The following is a 16,112-nucleotide window of genomic DNA, read 5'->3' on the forward strand; positions in this document are numbered from 1 at the left end:
GACCCATTTTTTCCTTCCTTCTGAATCAGATTGCTGCTGGGCTGTCTCAAACCCACAGGGAGGTGACCAGCATCTGACCTGGGTGTCCCCGGATCCTCTCTCCAGTGAGGGAGGGACAGAGGGAGAGAAAGCAAAATTGCCTTCTGCCTTTGCTCCATCAAGGGCAGCTCATTAACTTACATGTCGACCTCTGGTTGATGCAAGGGGAAGGGTACTTTGACGGGTTGCAGATGGAAATGTGAATGGTCTTTCTTTTTAAAAAAAACAATTTGTTAGTACTTATCAAAATTACCCGCGCTCTCTGCGGTAGCAGTCCCACTCCTTAGGGTCTGCTCTATATTCATTAACCCCCAGAATATAATGGTGTCTATTTAAGAATATTTAAGACAGCCTTGTATAGAGTGGTAGGGAATAGGAACGCCCCATATATTATACAATCATTATAAAAATTATAAATATCTGTATACAGTCATTATATATTATAGTCATTATAAATATTATAAATATTTTTATACAGTCATTATACAGTCATAAATATTATAAATATTTTTATAAAGTCATATATTATACAGTCATTATAAATATAAATATTTTTATTTTTTATAAATATTTTTATAGTCATTATATATTATACAGTCATTATAAATAATGAATTAGGGCACACGTCGTTGACATGGAAGGTCTACCAGGAAGTGTCTGCGTGAGAATAGCAAAGTGCGGAAAACTGTATGTGATATGATCAGGCACTTTTGTAAAATAATTACAGCCTCAGGTGTAGGTATAGATACACACATGTATACATCGACGTGGGACAGTGTGTGGGTATACGTTAGGCTGCTAATCCATGTATTACCTGGGGGTGAGGTAAGGAATGGAGGGATGGTGCTTATACGTACAAAAGAAGGGAAGGACCGGGAGAAAAGGACAGCACTCGAAACCGTGGTATGTGTGACACGATTCCGCTGGTGGTTTATGGAATGTCACATGTATGTACATATAAAGAAAGTTCAGTGGAAACTTTCTCTTGAAACATAATATTTTGTAAACACAAGTTTTAAAAAAATGCATATATAGCTCAATGAATTTTTACAGAGTCAACACAACGTATGAAGGGAGGTTTAAAATAAAATTTTAAAGTCAGGGTTAGATCTGAGATGGTTGCAGAGACCAAAATCACTGCCAGGGGAGGAAGGAAGGCTCGAGGCCTCTCTGAGGGGCTCTGACAGTGGCTGGTACATGCCCGCCTCCTCAGGAAGTGAGGACATGGGGGAGAGAGTAGGGACTGAGCCCCAGGAGCGTGGAGGCCCCAAGGCTGGAGGGCAAGGGATGGAGGGGAGGCGAGGGATGGAGAGGATCCGAGGGAGTCCAGAGAGCCTGGAGTACCTGCTGTGGGAGGGGAAATGCGAAGGCAGGAGCTGCACGAGTAGGGAGGAGAGTGTCCTATAAAAGCTACAACAAAACAAGGCCCAGATGGAGGAAATGGATTTAGGTAGAAGCAGGAGAACCGTCTGTCATGTGGCCGCTTCCCACATCGCCCTCAGCTAGTGGCAGTTCCCAGGAAATGACGAGTTGTCTCTTGACACCGGGCCTTTGCACATGCTGGTGCTCTACCAAGAACACCGTCGCTCCAGTTCATCCTTCATGTCCAAGCTGAGACACGCTGCCTCCAGGAAGGCCTCCTTGTCTCTCCGAGAATTGAGTGGGGCACCTCCTGGGCGCTCCTGCAGCCTCCGTTCTCTCCCATCATGGCCTCAGGCTGAGATGTGGTCACTTGTGCACCTGCTTCTCCCAGGAGGCTCTATGCTGTATGGGGGGCGGGCGCTGGGCCCTTCCGTTCGTTGTGGATGGAGACTGCTAGACTGCTAGCACGGTGCTTGGTGCACAGTTGGATGGAGGCTGCTAGCACGGTGCTTGGTGCACAGTTGGATGGAGGCTGCTAGCACGGTGCTTGGTGCACAGTTGGATGGAGGCTGCTAGCACGGTGCTTGGTGCACAGTTGGATGGAGGCTGCTAGCAGGGTGCTTGGTGCACAGTTGGATGGAGGCTGCTAGCACGGTGCTTGGTGCACAGTTGGATGGAGGCTGCTAGCACGGTGCTTGGTGCACAGTTGGATGGAGGCTGCTAGCACTGTGCTTGGTGCACAGTTGGATGGAGACTGCTAGCACGGTGCTTGGTGCACAGTTGGATGGAGGCTGCTAGCACTGTGCTTGGTGCACAGTTGGATGGAGGCTGCTAGCACGGTGCTTGGTGCACAGTTGGATGGAGGCTGCTAGCACGGTGCTTGGTGCACAGTTGGATGGAGGCTGCTAGCACTGTGCTTGGTGCACAGTTGGATGAAGGCTGCTAGCACGGTGCTTGGTGCACAGTTGGATGGAGGCTGCTAGCACGGTGCTTGGTGCACAGTTGGATGGAGGCTGCTAGCACGGTGCTTGGTGCACAGTTGGATGGAGGCTGCTAGCACGGTGCTTGGTGCACAGTTGGATGGAGGCTGCTAGCAGGGTGCTTGGTGCACAGTTGGATGGAGGCTGCTAGCACTGTGCTTGGTGCACAGTTGGATGGAGGCTGCTAGCACGGTGCTTGGTGCACAGTTGGATGGAGGCTGCTAGCACGGTGCTTGGTGCACAGTTGGATGGAGGCTGCTAGCACGGTGCTTGGTGCACAGTTGGATGGAGGCTGCTAGCATGGTGCTTGGTGCACAGTTGGCACATAAGAAGTATTTCTTGTCTGAGCGCATCTGGGCATCCGTGAATGAATGAATGAGTAGGACTAGAATTAAGGGTTAATCCTGTATTCTGGGATCCCAGGGCGCAGGCAATCTGGACAAAACCCTGCCAGGCCTGCATGCAGTAGAGCAACGCTGGAGGGAGGCGGGGGGTGGGGGGCGGGGGGGCCGGGCTCCCCTTCCTGTCTCTTGGCCTCCAGACTCGGGTGCAAGATTGGGATTGGAGGAGCCCGACGATGGCTGGTGGCTCCGCGCCTCCCCCGGAGATCTGGGAGGGATCTCCCCTTTCTGCTGACGGGGGGCAAGGGGGAGGCACCCTGCGGGAGGACCCAGGGCTCCCAGCCAGCAAGCCCAGCGCAGCTTGGGGTGGGCGCCGCTCCTCTGGGGCTCTCGCCAGCGCCCCCGGGGGGGGGGGGGTGTGCACTAGTGCTTCTGACACGCGAGTGTGGACGGGCCCTCCCCGAGCACTCCCCAGGGCCAGGGGGCCCCGTTCCAGCAGCTCCTGAGCGCTGAGCAGGTCATGTGTCCTCAGCTGGTCCTAGAGCCGCGTGAGGAACGGGATGGTCCCCCTTTCGCAGGTCAGGGGAGTGGACCCGAGGTGTTGGCCGCTCTCCCGAGGCCTCCCGTTAGTGAGTGGCAGAGCCCATGGGAATCCAGCTTTTCTGGGGGCCCAGCTCCCAGACGCAGCCCTTGGGGGTGACAGGCTCCATGGCCTTGGCAGGAGGGAAGAGCTGAGGCCCACGAGCAGCGGTTGTGGGGCCCGGGGGGTCCTCCTGCCCATAACCTGCGCGGACACGCGGGCCCCGTGTACGGGGGAGCCCACACTGTGTCCCTCCAGGGCTCAGTGATGCCTCGGGTTGAACGTTCTCGTCCAGGTGTAGGGTCACTACAGAAACTTTTCTTTAGGACTTTTCAAAAGTTGTTCTGCTTTGGTACCGGGGCCCTGGAGCACCTAAGGATCCCCAAAGTCAGACTTCATTTCATTGCACCAGGGGAGCTGTGTGGAGTATGGAAATCTGGTTTAAAGGGGAGACTTTATTTTTACTTTTTAAGATTGATTCATTGATTCATGAGAGACCCAGAGAGAGAGGCAGGCTCCATGCGGGGAGCCCGACGCGGGACTCGATCCCTGGACCCCGGGGTCACGCCCTGAGCCGAAGGCGGGCGCTCAACCACTGAGCCACCCAGGTGTCCCTGAAGGGGAGACTTTAAAGTGAAAAATACCATTTTGTTGTGGAAGCAGCCATCCCTTAATGCATCTGTTGGTTGATCTCTGGAGCTTGGGGGGCAGGGGGTTGGGGTGGCGGGTTTAGCCCACAGCGGTACTGAAGAGTTTTTCACATTTTTTATTTTTTAATCTTTTAAATTTTATTATTTTTATTTATTATTTATTTATTTATTTATTTATTTATCTATTTTTAGTGTTGTTTTGTTTTTTCACAGTTTTTAACAGGCTCGTGTCATCTTCCCCTTTTTTCCAGATCACACACCCGGCTGGCTGCATGTCTCAGTTTATCAAGTTCTTTGGAGAACAGATCCTCATCCTTTGGAAATTTGCCTTACTTCGAAAGCGCATTTTGATATTTTCTCCCCCTCCTGTGGGTGTCGTGTGCTATAGAGGTAGGTAGCAGCCAAAGCCGGGGTTTCTTTCCTAAGTCTCCTGGAGCAGAAACTTCCCAAGTCTTTGCATTGTTGACCAAGTTCAGAAGACTTTGGGCCGTCGCAGGAGGAGCCTGCGTTTTCAGCCTGGGAGTGCCAGGGGTGGACGTGGATTCTAGAATGTGGGCCCCGGCGGGGCACAGGGTGGCTCGGGGTGCGGCCAGAGGCTGGTGAGAGCGCGTAGATGGGGAGGGAGGATGGATTCTGATACATTGAGGAGGTACATCTGGCAAACGTTGGCGTGTGATTGGGTCATAAGGGTTTTTTTTTTTTTAATTTTTAAAAAAAATTTTTTATTGGAGTTCAATTTGCCAACATATAGTTGTAAGGGTTTTTTTTTTTTTTTTTAAAGATTTTATTTATTCATGAGAGAGACAAAGAGAGAGGCAGACACAGGGGAGGGAGCCTGATGCGGGACTCGATCCCAGGACCCCATGATCACGCCCTGGGCCCAAGGCAGGCGCTCAGCCACTGAGACACCCAGGTGTCCCCAGGTTGTGAGGTTCTGATGTGTGCGAGGTGGTGGACGCAGGGTCCAGGATGACGAGGATGGTGGGGCCACCAGGTGGGGGTCGCAGAGGAGCCAGCGGGGAGTGACAGCCTTGATGTTGTGCGGGGTGAACACCAGGCTCTGGTGCGGTGGGGTCGGGGCCTTGGGGGAAAGCTGCCTGGAGGTAGACTTGAGCGCGGCCTGGCGGTGACCTGGGGGGGGGGTGGCGTCCCTCGGGGAGAGTGCCAGGGAGGGGAGGTGATGCAGCCCCAGGACGGGAAGCAGCAAACGGGGAGGACAGATGCGGACCTGGGGGACCTGGGGCAGCCGGGAGGAGGGGGGGAACCGGGCGAGGCGGGAGCTATGAGCAAGGCCTAGGACGGGGGACGTGGGACGGGGACCGTGGGAGGCCCCTGGGATCGGGCGCTGCGCGGGGCCCGAGAGGCTCGCGCCTGTCCCCTGGGCCAGAGCCCGCTGGGGACTCAGGGTGGGCCGGCCGAGCGCAGAGGCTCCACGGCGTCCCTGGAGGGGACCCTGGAGGGGACTGTCCGGGCGGGGCGGGCAGCGGGCGACAAGGGAGGACAGAGGCCGGCCCGCCCTCCCGTCCCCAGTGTACTGCTGCTGCTGTCTGGCCAACGTGTCCCTGCCTGGCATCGGGGGCACCATTCCCGAGTCCAAGCCCTTCTTCTACGTGAACGTGGCCGACATCGAGAGCCTGGAGGTAGAGGTGTCCTACGTGGCCTGTGAGTACGGGGCCCTGCCTCCAGCTTCCCGGGCCCCCCCGCTTCCCCCGGGGGTCGGGCTGGTGCCTCCGGGGCCGGCTTCTAGGTTCCCATGCCCTGAACTCGGGTGTCCCAGGCACCACCGAGAAGATTTTCGAGGAGAAGCGGGAACTGTATGACGTGTACGTGGACAACCAGAACGTGAGGACGCACCACGACCACCTGCAGCCCCTGCTGAAGATCAACAGCGCCGACCGCGAGAAGTACCGGCGGCTCAACGAGCAGAGGTGGGAGCCGGGGTGTGGGGCGCGGGGAGCGGTGGCCCCGGGAGCCAGGGGGGCCTGCAGGTGACGGGCCGGGCTCCTGGGGGCTTGTCCTGCCTACCGGGGCGTGGGGGCTGCCTTCCTGCCAGGCTCTCTGGGGCCTCTGAGGCCCAAGGCAGAGCACCGCGAGCACGGCCTTGACCGCAGGCTGCTCCAGGGGCTGCTCCCCAGGCTACTCCCCGGGCTTGCTCCCTGGTCCTGCTCCCGGGTCCTGCTCCAGGCCTTGCTCCCCGGGCTTGCTCCCCGGTCCTGCTCCCAGGTCCTGCTCCCAGGTCCTGCTCCAGGCCTTGCTCCCCGGGCTTGCTCCCCGGTCCTGCTCCTCGGGCTTGCTCCAGGCCTTGCTCCATGGGCTGCTCCCCAGGCTACTCCCCGGGCTTGCTCCCTGGTCCTGCTCCCAGGTCCTGCTCCAGGCCTTGCTCCCCGGTCCTGCTCCTCGGGCTTGCTCCAGGCCTTGCTCCATGGGCTGCTCCCCAGGCTACTTCCCGGGCTTGCTCCCTGGTCCTACTCCCCGGTCCTGCTCCTCGGGCTTGCTCCCCGGGCTCCCTCCCGGTCCTGCTCCTCGGGCTTGCTCCCTTGCCCTGCTCCCCGGTCCTGCTCCAGGCCTTGCTCCCCGGGCTTGCTCCCTTGCCCTGCTCCAGGCCTTGCTCCCCGGGCTTCCTCCCTGGGCCTGCTCCCCAGGCTTGCTCCAGGCCTTGCTCCATGGGCTTCCTCCCCGGGCCTGCTCCCCTAACTCTCAATAATGTGGCTGTGCTGTGGAATAAATGATATCATTTGCCATCAGCAGCGAAAAAAGTAACATCATCACCTGATTGCTGGGCAGTTAAGCACGATGGCCACTTGCCTGGGGTCACACAGGGCCCGGCCCGCGGGAGGGCCTCCGGGCCCTGTGCATTCCTTTCCTGTCCGCCTCTCCCTGCGGGAGGGGGGCGGGGCTAGGGGGGTGCTGGGGCTGCTCCTCCCGGCAGGGGGCCCAGCAGGTGCCCGGCCCAGGGGGTGTCCTGCAGCAGCACCAGAGCGTGATGGGGCCTCCTCCACCACAGGCAGATGCTGCTGTACTCCCAGGAGGTGGAAGAAGACTACAACCCGTGCGAGGAGGACCTCTTTGTGCTGTAAGTCAGCCCGGGCCCCAGCCCCTCGGGCCTCCAGCCCTCCCGTCACCCGCGGCAGCCCAGGGACGTCCTTCACTGCTGCCGGGGACACAGAGAGCGGGGCCTGTACGGAGTCCGCCGGGGGCCCCCAGAGGAGTTGAGGGAAGCAGCAGAGGTTAAGAGCACCAGGAGCCCTGTTTCTTCCCGTTGAGCGTTACCTCCGACGTCCGCTGCGTGGATGTGTGTCCTTCGGGCCTCGGGGGCTCGGCCTCCATCGCCCCGTGCAAGTCAAGCCCTTCCTTGCATCCAGTGTTACGGGATAAATCAGACATTTTCACTTTTGAACCTAGTGAGAGGCGGAGGTCGGGGCAGGAGCCGTGGTCCCGACACCTCGGGGTGTCGCTCTCCTTTCCGAGCAGGAGCAGCCGTGTGAAGCGGCGCCAGCGGGGAGGGCAGGGCCGGACTCGAAGCAGAAATGGGTCTGCCAGCTTCTGGGGTCCACCAGCTTCCTGGGGGGTGCTCCATCGCTGTGTCCTGGGTGGGGGCCGGGAAGGGCATCTGCAGCTCCAACTGCGGGGGACTCAGGGGTCGAAAACTAAAGGTTGACATTTTGACAAAAGCGTGGCACTCCCCAAGCGCACTCGCCCGTGCCTACCCGGTGTTGACGGGGAACAGAGAGCCCGCGGCCTGGGCAAGGTCTGACACCCCCCACTGTCTGTCTCTGAAATTCCTGGGCATTTAGAGCTGCTTCGGGCACCGGGTGCCTTTGCTGCGACTGAGCCCTGTGGAGTATGGCTAAAAAGTTGAGAGACAGTTCATGCCTTTCCTCAATATGACTCTTCTGTAGTACCTACTGTAAATTAAATCATGTTCTGTGTATCATCTGTCCCCCAACCACCACCCAAAAAAAAAAAAAAAAAAAAAAAGGCTAATCAAAGGAAAACAAATACCCAAGGATAATGGGGATCTTTGGTAGTATTGGTGGCCACAGCTAGGCTTAGGCTTCTGTGTCCTCGTTGACCCCTCCCTCCTAGCCCCGCTGGCTGGGGGACGTGCCTGCCCCTGCTCCCTGGGTTCCACTGCGGTGGCTCAGGCTGGGGGCAGTTGGCTTCAGGGCCCTGCTCTGTCCCCACAAAAGCTTGCCCCTGCTGCTGGCTCCAGTGGCCTGGCCGGGACTCTGAAGGTGAATTTTAGTTTCTCATATTAAGTCTTGACGTCAGAGAACTACATTATCAGGGTTGGGTTTGGGGGGGTTTTCTTGGTTTTGTTTTTTCTTTCTCTTCCCCTTATGACTGAGAAACGGAGGAACACCACGAATGGGAACATGGTATGTATAGTAACCTTAACGCAGGAAGGCTGGTCTTTGGCAGGCAGGCCGTTGCTCGTTCAGAGACTTTGCTAATCATGCTTGATTAATGTCCATAGTTTTGCTAAACTGGGTATTAGTTTAATAACCCTTGAACTTTGATCCTATTTCCTTATTTTCAGAAAGGTTTCTGGTTTTGAAACCATTTGAAAGCATATTAAAGGGACGTAGTTTTGGTTTTTTGTGTGTGGATTATTTGATGACTTTTTTTTTTTCTGCCCTCTGGCACCCCACCCCCCTCCCCCTTCCCTGTGTCTTGTGAATGCAGGTTTTTCCTAGAGCAAAACAACCGGATATTTCAGACTTTGTTGGAGGTGTCTGCCAGTCAAGATAAAACTCTGACCGCTGAGCATGCCCGCGGCATGGGTCTAGACCCCCAAGGAGACCGGAGCTTTCTGATGGACCTGCTGGAGGCCTATGGCATCGACGTCATGTTGGTCATTGACAACCCCTGTTGCCCGTAGGAAGAGTGAGCCGAGGCTGGTGAGCCGCTCTCACCTGGGGATTTCACACTGGGCCCCAGAAGACCTCATTTTTTATTAAGTTGATGCAAAGGATTATGGTTTATACTTTCCAACAAATGTGATTTTTGCAATCTCCTTTCTTCCCTTCCTCCCTAGTGGTGAGACGAGACCACCTTGGTTTTGCGTCCTGCTTTGGTACGATGTTGGAATCTACCACTTTCTCCCAGAACTGCTGCCTGGTTTGGTTGTCAGAGCTGAGTCTTTCCTCTCCATATTGAGTGACTTGAGGGAATGTGGTGGAGGCCATATATCACTAGGAGCGGGCCGAGCTCTGGAAATACTGGGTGGACTGTTGAGAAAGTCTCTATGATTTTCCATCCCTTGAGGTACTCGAGACTGAGAGAACTGTCCGGAGTGGCCTTGGATGTGCACCTCCTGAAGGTGGAAGCTAGACCTCCTGACCCTTCAGGGTTTTTATCTGTTCTGGGAGTCCAGTGTTGAGGTCAGATCCTTTCTCCTGTTCAGTAGGGCAGATCTGCGTCTTCTCTGTTCATGTGAGTAGAGCCCTCGAAGAGGAACAAAAGGATGTTTCTCTCACTAAGTGTGAACCTCTCTCGGCACAGAATGACAGGAAGAGGCTTCTCTTACCAGCCAGCTGGAAACTAAAATTGTAGAATGAAGCCTTGAGACTTTCCTCAGAGTAGATTAGCGGCCACTCAGTGTGATACTCCTCCTCTCTCCGAATCCCCCTCCTCTAGGGATGGCCCCGGACCTTGCAAGCAAATTCACTTTACCGTTTAGTTTCCTTTAAGGGCTAACTATTCTCTTGGAAGTAATTTAGGTATTTTTAAAGAGTAACGTTGGTTGCCACCAAAGGTGTAGAGCAGTTGGGGTTCAAACAGGATGGAGAAGATGTTTCTCCACCCGAGAATGTGTCCTCCGGACACGTTGCTAGCAGGGCTTCTGGATCAAAAGAGATTCAGTGGATTCCGTAATCGAGCAAGGATCTGAGCTGGTTACTCAAGAGTTTAGAGCAAGACTCTACCAATTTGGAGGCTTCACAAGTTTCTCTTGGGCAGAGATGACATTCCCTGAGCTCAGTAATTGGGGCCAGAGACTAACACATTTGTCAGCGAATTTGACAGTGCCTTCACCTAGGGAAGTGGTTGGAACCCCTGAGGTCAGGGGGGAGTCTGCCCGTATTCCCCTCACACGTTTTGGTCTGGGACGACTCCCGTGGGGCCCTGCTGCTGCTTCTCTTCTGGGCATTCCAGGGGTGCCAACTTAGAGGAGACGGTAGTTGTTTGAAGCCGGCTCTCGCACGCAGAGCTTAGGTCTTTTGGGACAGAGTTTCCAATTTTGACTCGGGCTCCTGGGTTACTGGTGACGATTTGTTCCCTTTCGACCTTCTTGCCTGGCTGTGTCGTTGGCCTCGCCACGTATCCATGTGTGTGACTGGGTTCCAGCCACACAAAGAAATAACTTTCGGACGGATGGATCACATGTCCTATCTCAAGACTAGCTTTTTAGGGCTCACTGCTTTATTCAGAAATATTTCACTGTAGCTCCTTGATGCGGGATTCAAGACTAAAGAAATTCACATATAAAAATGCAAACGCATATTGGTTCATCAAAGTAACCTCTTTTATGTAAATATATAGAGAAGTTCGGGCATTGACACATAAACTGTACAACTACTACACTTCTCTCCTCTGCAGTGTGGGCTTACCATCGTGTCGGTAATACATGTGTTTACATAAGAAGCTTCACCACCTCTTTCCTTGAAGAGCAACGATGTCTGGTCTCTGGGGAAGGAGCGGCCTTTCTGACCTGGGTCATGGCAGTGCTGTCTGAAGGCTCAAGGTTTGCGTAGTTAGGGGCTGGTCTGCCCGAAGCAGGGGTAGGGCTGGCGGGAAGGGTCACGTTCTCTCGGTGGACATAGGTCCTCTTCCTCAGGACTTGAGGGCATTGTTGGTTGTTGGAAGGGGACTTCTGCGCCCGTGCCCTTCTGCACGCGAATGCTCGTGTGTGTGTGGAATTGCAACTCCAAGTTCACAGGTGCTCATGTAAAGGTCATAAGGTGAAAGTGAGGTTCCAGTATTTTCCTTTGAATGCTGGGTGGGGCTCCAGGCTCCTTTCAGCTCGTGGCTCTAACAGGCTGGCGGCCACGAGGCCTCCTGTGTGGTCCCCTCGCACTCGTGCAGAGCAGGGGGCGTGTGGAGGGGAGTGTGCAGGTGAGCCTGGGCTCTGCCGACCCCCACACAGAACTCCCCCAGCCACCCTGTAGCCCTTTTCAGAGAGAACCCAAGGACTCAGTCCTTCCCCTGCCAGCTTCCTTAGGGGCCGGAAGTCCAGCATGCCCCCCGGCTCTGTATTCCCCTTTGTCACTGTCCACCCTCCCCTGAGTATTTCTTGCCTGGATTGTGATATGAAGCCTCCAGTTTCTGAGCTCACCTTTCGAAGACTGACTTTGGACCTGACTCTGCTCCCATCCCCCTCTCCCCCCACAGTATGTCCAGGTTGCAGCTGCACCCGGCATCATTTGCTGCCCCTTCGCTAAGAGGGGAACTGGTGCAAGGTATACCTGGAAGGACTCCCTGCAGTAACAGCAGAAGCTAGAAGCCACACCTGCTTTCGAGTCCTTGTTGAAAGATTTCCTTAAAACCTTTCTGCTTCTGTTCAGAAGACCTGGGCCAGCATCTTCGTTCCTGCCTCGTAGGGTCCATCAGGTCTGGAGCAGCAGGGATGATTACCATGGATTCCTGAAGTGGGGCTGGGAGCCTGGGGCCGGGGAGCGACCCCCCTGGACTGTTGAACCTCATCCCCTCCCCTGCCTCAGCTGGCTTGGCCCTTCCAAGAATTTGAAGCCTGATCTGATGCCAAGCTGTGAGCCACGTGCTCCTCTGGAAACACTGCTGACCTGAGACACCTGGGCTGCTCTCATTCCTGAATCAAGTCCTCAGAGAAAAGCCAGGTGGCAGGATTCCCAATGGGGCCAAGCAAGAATCCAGGCCTGAGGTTTATTGAAGTCCAGCAAATTGCGACTAAGGCCTATTAAAGTGGTTTTTTTTTTTTTCAATTCTGCAGGCTTGGCAGACGCTAATATTCAGCCTTGGAGAAAATGTCCAACTGTGCTCAGGCTTAGGATTCTTTCTTCAGGAAGAGTCAGAAATGGTAGGATTTATCTCCTATGAGAGCCAAAAATATGGGCCAATTTGTTTAGAATTAGCTAGGGCTTTAATGAGGCATGGAGCAGGCCCTAGGCCTGGGGTGGATCCGTTCCGGTGTGCCCCCTGGGGCCACGCACCGTCCTCAGGACTGCCATGGATTGGAAGGCACTGGCTGTCCAGCATGGCAGCTTCCTCCATTTGGCCAGGGAATGGGTGCCGAATTCATTGATAATGATAGAAATAAATTAGCCCAGAACTTGCATCTGTAATGTACCTTGTTTTGTTCCATGTGAAAATCAAGATGAGAATTTTAAGTGTAGCACAGGGCACAGGCCGTTCTAAATGCCACCCGTGTGGACTGATGTATCCGCGTAACCACCTGGCATTTTAGCTAGAAGACAAAGGTAAAGATAAATTAAATCCTAGCTGAGTCGGGTGTTTTTCATTCTGGTGGCTAGGAGGATAAACTTGCTATTTGTCTTGATACACTGAAAGCCCTTCCAACGCAATAAAAAGATGAGATGATTCACCTTTAAACTGAGGCCTTTTGGGAACCTTCTGTAAAGGGCAGTCATGAATTAAACTTTTAATGGGAGGACAAAAACCTTCTGGGAAGAGGCAGGGACCTCAGGGAACTTTCCCCCCCCCTTCTTTTTCTAAAACTGTATAGCCCAGGGAATGGTTGAGACGCTTTCTCCAAGTCCCCATATGGATCACACTTGCAGAGATGAGGGAGGAGGAGCTGAAAAAATTAAAAGGCCACGGTCAGCTTGATAGTGAACTTTGCTCTGTAGGATATTGGTTCTGAAATAGGCAAGAAAGGCAACCCGGGACCAACACATCACGCAGGGGCTTCCGCCTCACCGTCTGGTTCCTCGCCAGCAGGCCGGGAACCTGTGAGGTCCAGCCCGAGGATCTTCCCACCGCCCTTCTCAGCCCTGCTTCAGGCCCTGTGGTGAGGCTCCTGCAAATGCGACCTGTCCCTTCTCATTCCAGGAAAACCCTTTTCTGATTCAGGTAGGGGACGGCGAGGAGTCCGGGGCTCCTCTTACTCCTGAGCCGTGGATTTTTTAGTATTCCGTTGTGAGAATGAATATACCTCTGTTCCCAGGAGCTGCTAAGAGTGTTGGGAGAAAGGCCAACTGTGAATTAAGTTAATGTTTTTCTTATAAGAAATGGGAGTTTATTTTTCTATCGATACTACTGTGTGATGGAGTGTGCAGATGTTGAGATGGAAGGACATTTCAAAACTATAATCCTTGAAGAAATGCCAAGTTGTGTAATCTGGAAGCAACCGAGACTCCATAGAAAAGTTTTGTTTTCGAGTGTGAATAAGGAGACGGTGCTGCGGTCTTAACCGCACTCTCTAGGAGATGAACCGTGACGGTCCTGGGGTGGATGACACAGTCCCCGACCTTAGGGAAAATTCCCGTACAAAGCGTGTAAACGTGATAATGCTGATTAGTGAGCTGCTTACTGGAGCGGTGTGATTTTATAACCTGGCACTTTAATTCTTTTCTGGAGCTGGAATACAGGGGCAGTTGGATGAAACTGCACATTTAGAAAGGAAGTAAGAGTTTTTCTAGTGCTTATAAATGATAATAGAGAAATAAAGCCCTCTTTATTCTAGAAGCTCAGCATCCCATGGGCTGTTAGTGTTAACATAGCCTAAATTCAGAAAATTTATTTACTTACCATGGTAGAAGGATGGGTGTGAATTACGTTTGTTGTAGAATGCCGGTTTAGGCTAACAATACATTTACTCTGCTTTCTGAGGACAGTTGGGGAACACGGGTAGGTTAGGGCCTTAGAAATTAGCCTGGGATGATCCACAACGGTGGTCACTGAATTAGCTGGTAGCAAATATAGTTCATTGACGTTGGAGTGAAAACTTCCTTTGGCCAAATCAAGAGAAGATAAAAGTCGACAAAAATATTTAAGGCAGCATTAGGAATAGTTTGTGTAGAGTGCCCACGAAGACCAGACTTACAGAGGGTGTCAATTCTGTGCTTTTGGACAGACTGGGTAGGAGACTCTAGGGGTACAGAGTAGAGGAAAGCAAAATTAACCTCTTATTTACCCAAGCTTGTTGGCTAAATTTTTTTTTTTTTTATAGGTCTGGGAAATAAACCTTTTCTGAAAAAGGAATAGTTTGTAGTCTTGGAAAAATGGTTTTCCTATTTTTCTCCTGTTAGGATCAGCATAGCCCCCCCTGTCGCCTTAAGTGTCAAATCCCTATTTTGATTAACACCCCAGCATAAGAGTTACAGCAATAAGAGACACTGAATCTATTTTTGTTTAAATTCTTTACCTCATAGTATGAAATTAATTAAATTGACAGTTGATAAATTTTACCCTGAATACTAGTGCATATAGGTATGTTGTTCCGTTGTGAATGGTAATGATTTTAATGGCCTAAAGAAAGCTGGGGTTAATCCTGGAGCTAGGAGTAAATGTTTAATGGATTTTGTTCTGTGGTACAAATAACATCCGTGTATATCATATCTGTATATATCTGAACCAAGCTGTGTGCAGAGGTGGATATAACTATATTTACAGAATACAATTTTTACAATTAAAATTCACATTTTAACATGAACATGTGTGTGCAGTGGTCTTTCACCAGTCTGAGAAGTGTGCTTTATGGGAGGAAGGAGAGGGTGGCCCCATGTCAGAGCACAAACAACAGAGTGACCCAGTGAGTCTGGGACCTGCCCTCCTACAGGCCATGGTCTGTCTGCATAAACCACCTCGAGGTAACGGGAACCAGAGCTCGGAGTAACCGTGCCATCCAGGATGGCCAGGACTGTGCACACAGCCACACATGGAAGTTTCATTTCATTTTTAACTTTTTGGGGAGTTCTTTTAAGGCAGTACAGGGGTAAATTCCTACCGTCATGGGCTCTTGTGTTCAAATCCAGGTTCCTCCTTTCCCAGGTACGTGACTGACCATATGATATCACCTTCCTAGGGCTGGGGTGAGAGCTGAAGTCTTGCTTCTGTAAAGAAAGCACTGGCACATGGTGACTACAGCTGTGTGCACAGGCCAGTCCTGGTGCTAAGCAAACAGCTCTCATGCTAGAAAACATCTGCTGGGTTTTATTAGAAATAATCTTAGCTTTTGAGTAAAGCCTTCCTAAAGTCTTGTGCGTCCAGGAGGTGGGGGACTCAGGGTGTCCTCGACCCCTCCGCAGTCCCAGCCTGGCCGACAAGGTGCTCTCAGAGCTGCACTGCTGGGTGTCCTTCATGCGGATGGTGTGCGCCAGGACTGTGCCAAGGACAAGGCCATAAACAATACGGAAACCGTGTTCTTGCAGGAAATAGCTTGAATCAAGAAAGGATTCCCACCGGGGATCACAGATTTCAAAAGGAATTAAAAATATTAATCTATTAAACATCACTGGACGGCTCAGAATCGCTAAGTAAACCCACATGCTGGTAGCCAGCCGATCACCGAGGAAGAGAGCCAGCTTCCGCACTGGTCCTTTACATTCTATCCAAAACCCAAGATGGTTTAGGACCCTCCTGGCTCCTACAGAAACTTTCCCTCCTCCCCTCTGTGGGTACTCCTTCTACTGCAGGTTGGAACCCACCTACTTTTGGTGGGCAAAGCACAGCTTTTGACCCCACTCTGAAGAATACAGAGCCTAACAGGTAAGCCTTGTTTTTTGTGATCTTCCTTCATTGGCCTTTTGTAGCTGCTTCATAATGCTTTCAAGCATTGGTCTTCACTCTCCAAGGGATTCACGGGCACAGGGAGACGGACTGTCCTAAAACCCATCTGCCTGGGGATGAGCCTGTGGCCAAGGCATCGCTTCCTACTTACCCCCTTTATCCCCCATGCTTCCTCTTTACGAAAAGGTGCACATCTCCTCGCTTCCAGGCATTGCTACTGGAGAACAGAACCCTCAGGGGCACCAAACCCTGGAAAATCCTGACGGTAGTAGTAAAAGTGAATGGTTATAAAGCCCGGCTTATAAATCATTAGCGAATCAGGTAGTTTCTGGCTCTCTTGCTTTCAACAAACTAAAAGAAGATCTAATTAAGCTGTTACTGTGGTAGATTACTAACCTTTGATCTGGAATTCCAAAGGAATTCAAAGAAGACA

General features: G+C 52.6%; 2 protein-coding genes across 4 annotated transcripts in view; one reads left to right on the forward strand and one right to left on the reverse strand.

Moving 5' to 3' along the window:
- Positions 1 to 14,603, forward strand: part of DENND11 (DENN domain containing 11) — a 46,907-nt gene extending 32,304 nt beyond the window's left edge. For 2 of the 3 annotated variants that reach the window (XM_025433925.3, XM_035700114.2), the window contains exons 5-9: positions 4,204 to 4,342; positions 5,483 to 5,614; positions 5,730 to 5,880; positions 6,957 to 7,025; positions 8,639 to 14,603. In XM_025433925.3, coding sequence (XP_025289710.1) covers positions 4,204 to 4,342; positions 5,483 to 5,614; positions 5,730 to 5,880; positions 6,957 to 7,025; positions 8,639 to 8,834 — 687 coding nt within the window. In that variant the 3' untranslated portion in view covers positions 8,835 to 14,603. The remainder of the gene's footprint in view (positions 1 to 4,203; positions 4,343 to 5,482; positions 5,615 to 5,729; positions 5,881 to 6,956; positions 7,026 to 8,638) is intronic. The other variant, XM_025433926.3, reaches the window with a different exon arrangement.
- LOC125752708 (uncharacterized) lies at positions 11,854 to 15,573 on the reverse strand. Its single transcript, XM_049095284.1, has 2 exons — positions 14,898 to 15,573; positions 11,854 to 14,039 (listed from the first exon to the last, which is right to left on the reverse strand). Exons 1-2 carry the CDS (start codon positions 15,436 to 15,438, stop codon positions 13,846 to 13,848), a joined length of 735 nt encoding a protein of 244 aa, XP_048951241.1. The 5' UTR covers positions 15,439 to 15,573; the 3' UTR covers positions 11,854 to 13,845.
- Positions 15,574 to 16,112: the final 539 nt, after the last annotated feature.

Source organism: Canis lupus, chromosome 16 (genome assembly GCF_003254725.2).
Source record: "Canis lupus dingo isolate Sandy chromosome 16, ASM325472v2, whole genome shotgun sequence".
NCBI classification, from domain to species: Eukaryota; Metazoa; Chordata; class Mammalia; order Carnivora; family Canidae; genus Canis; species Canis lupus.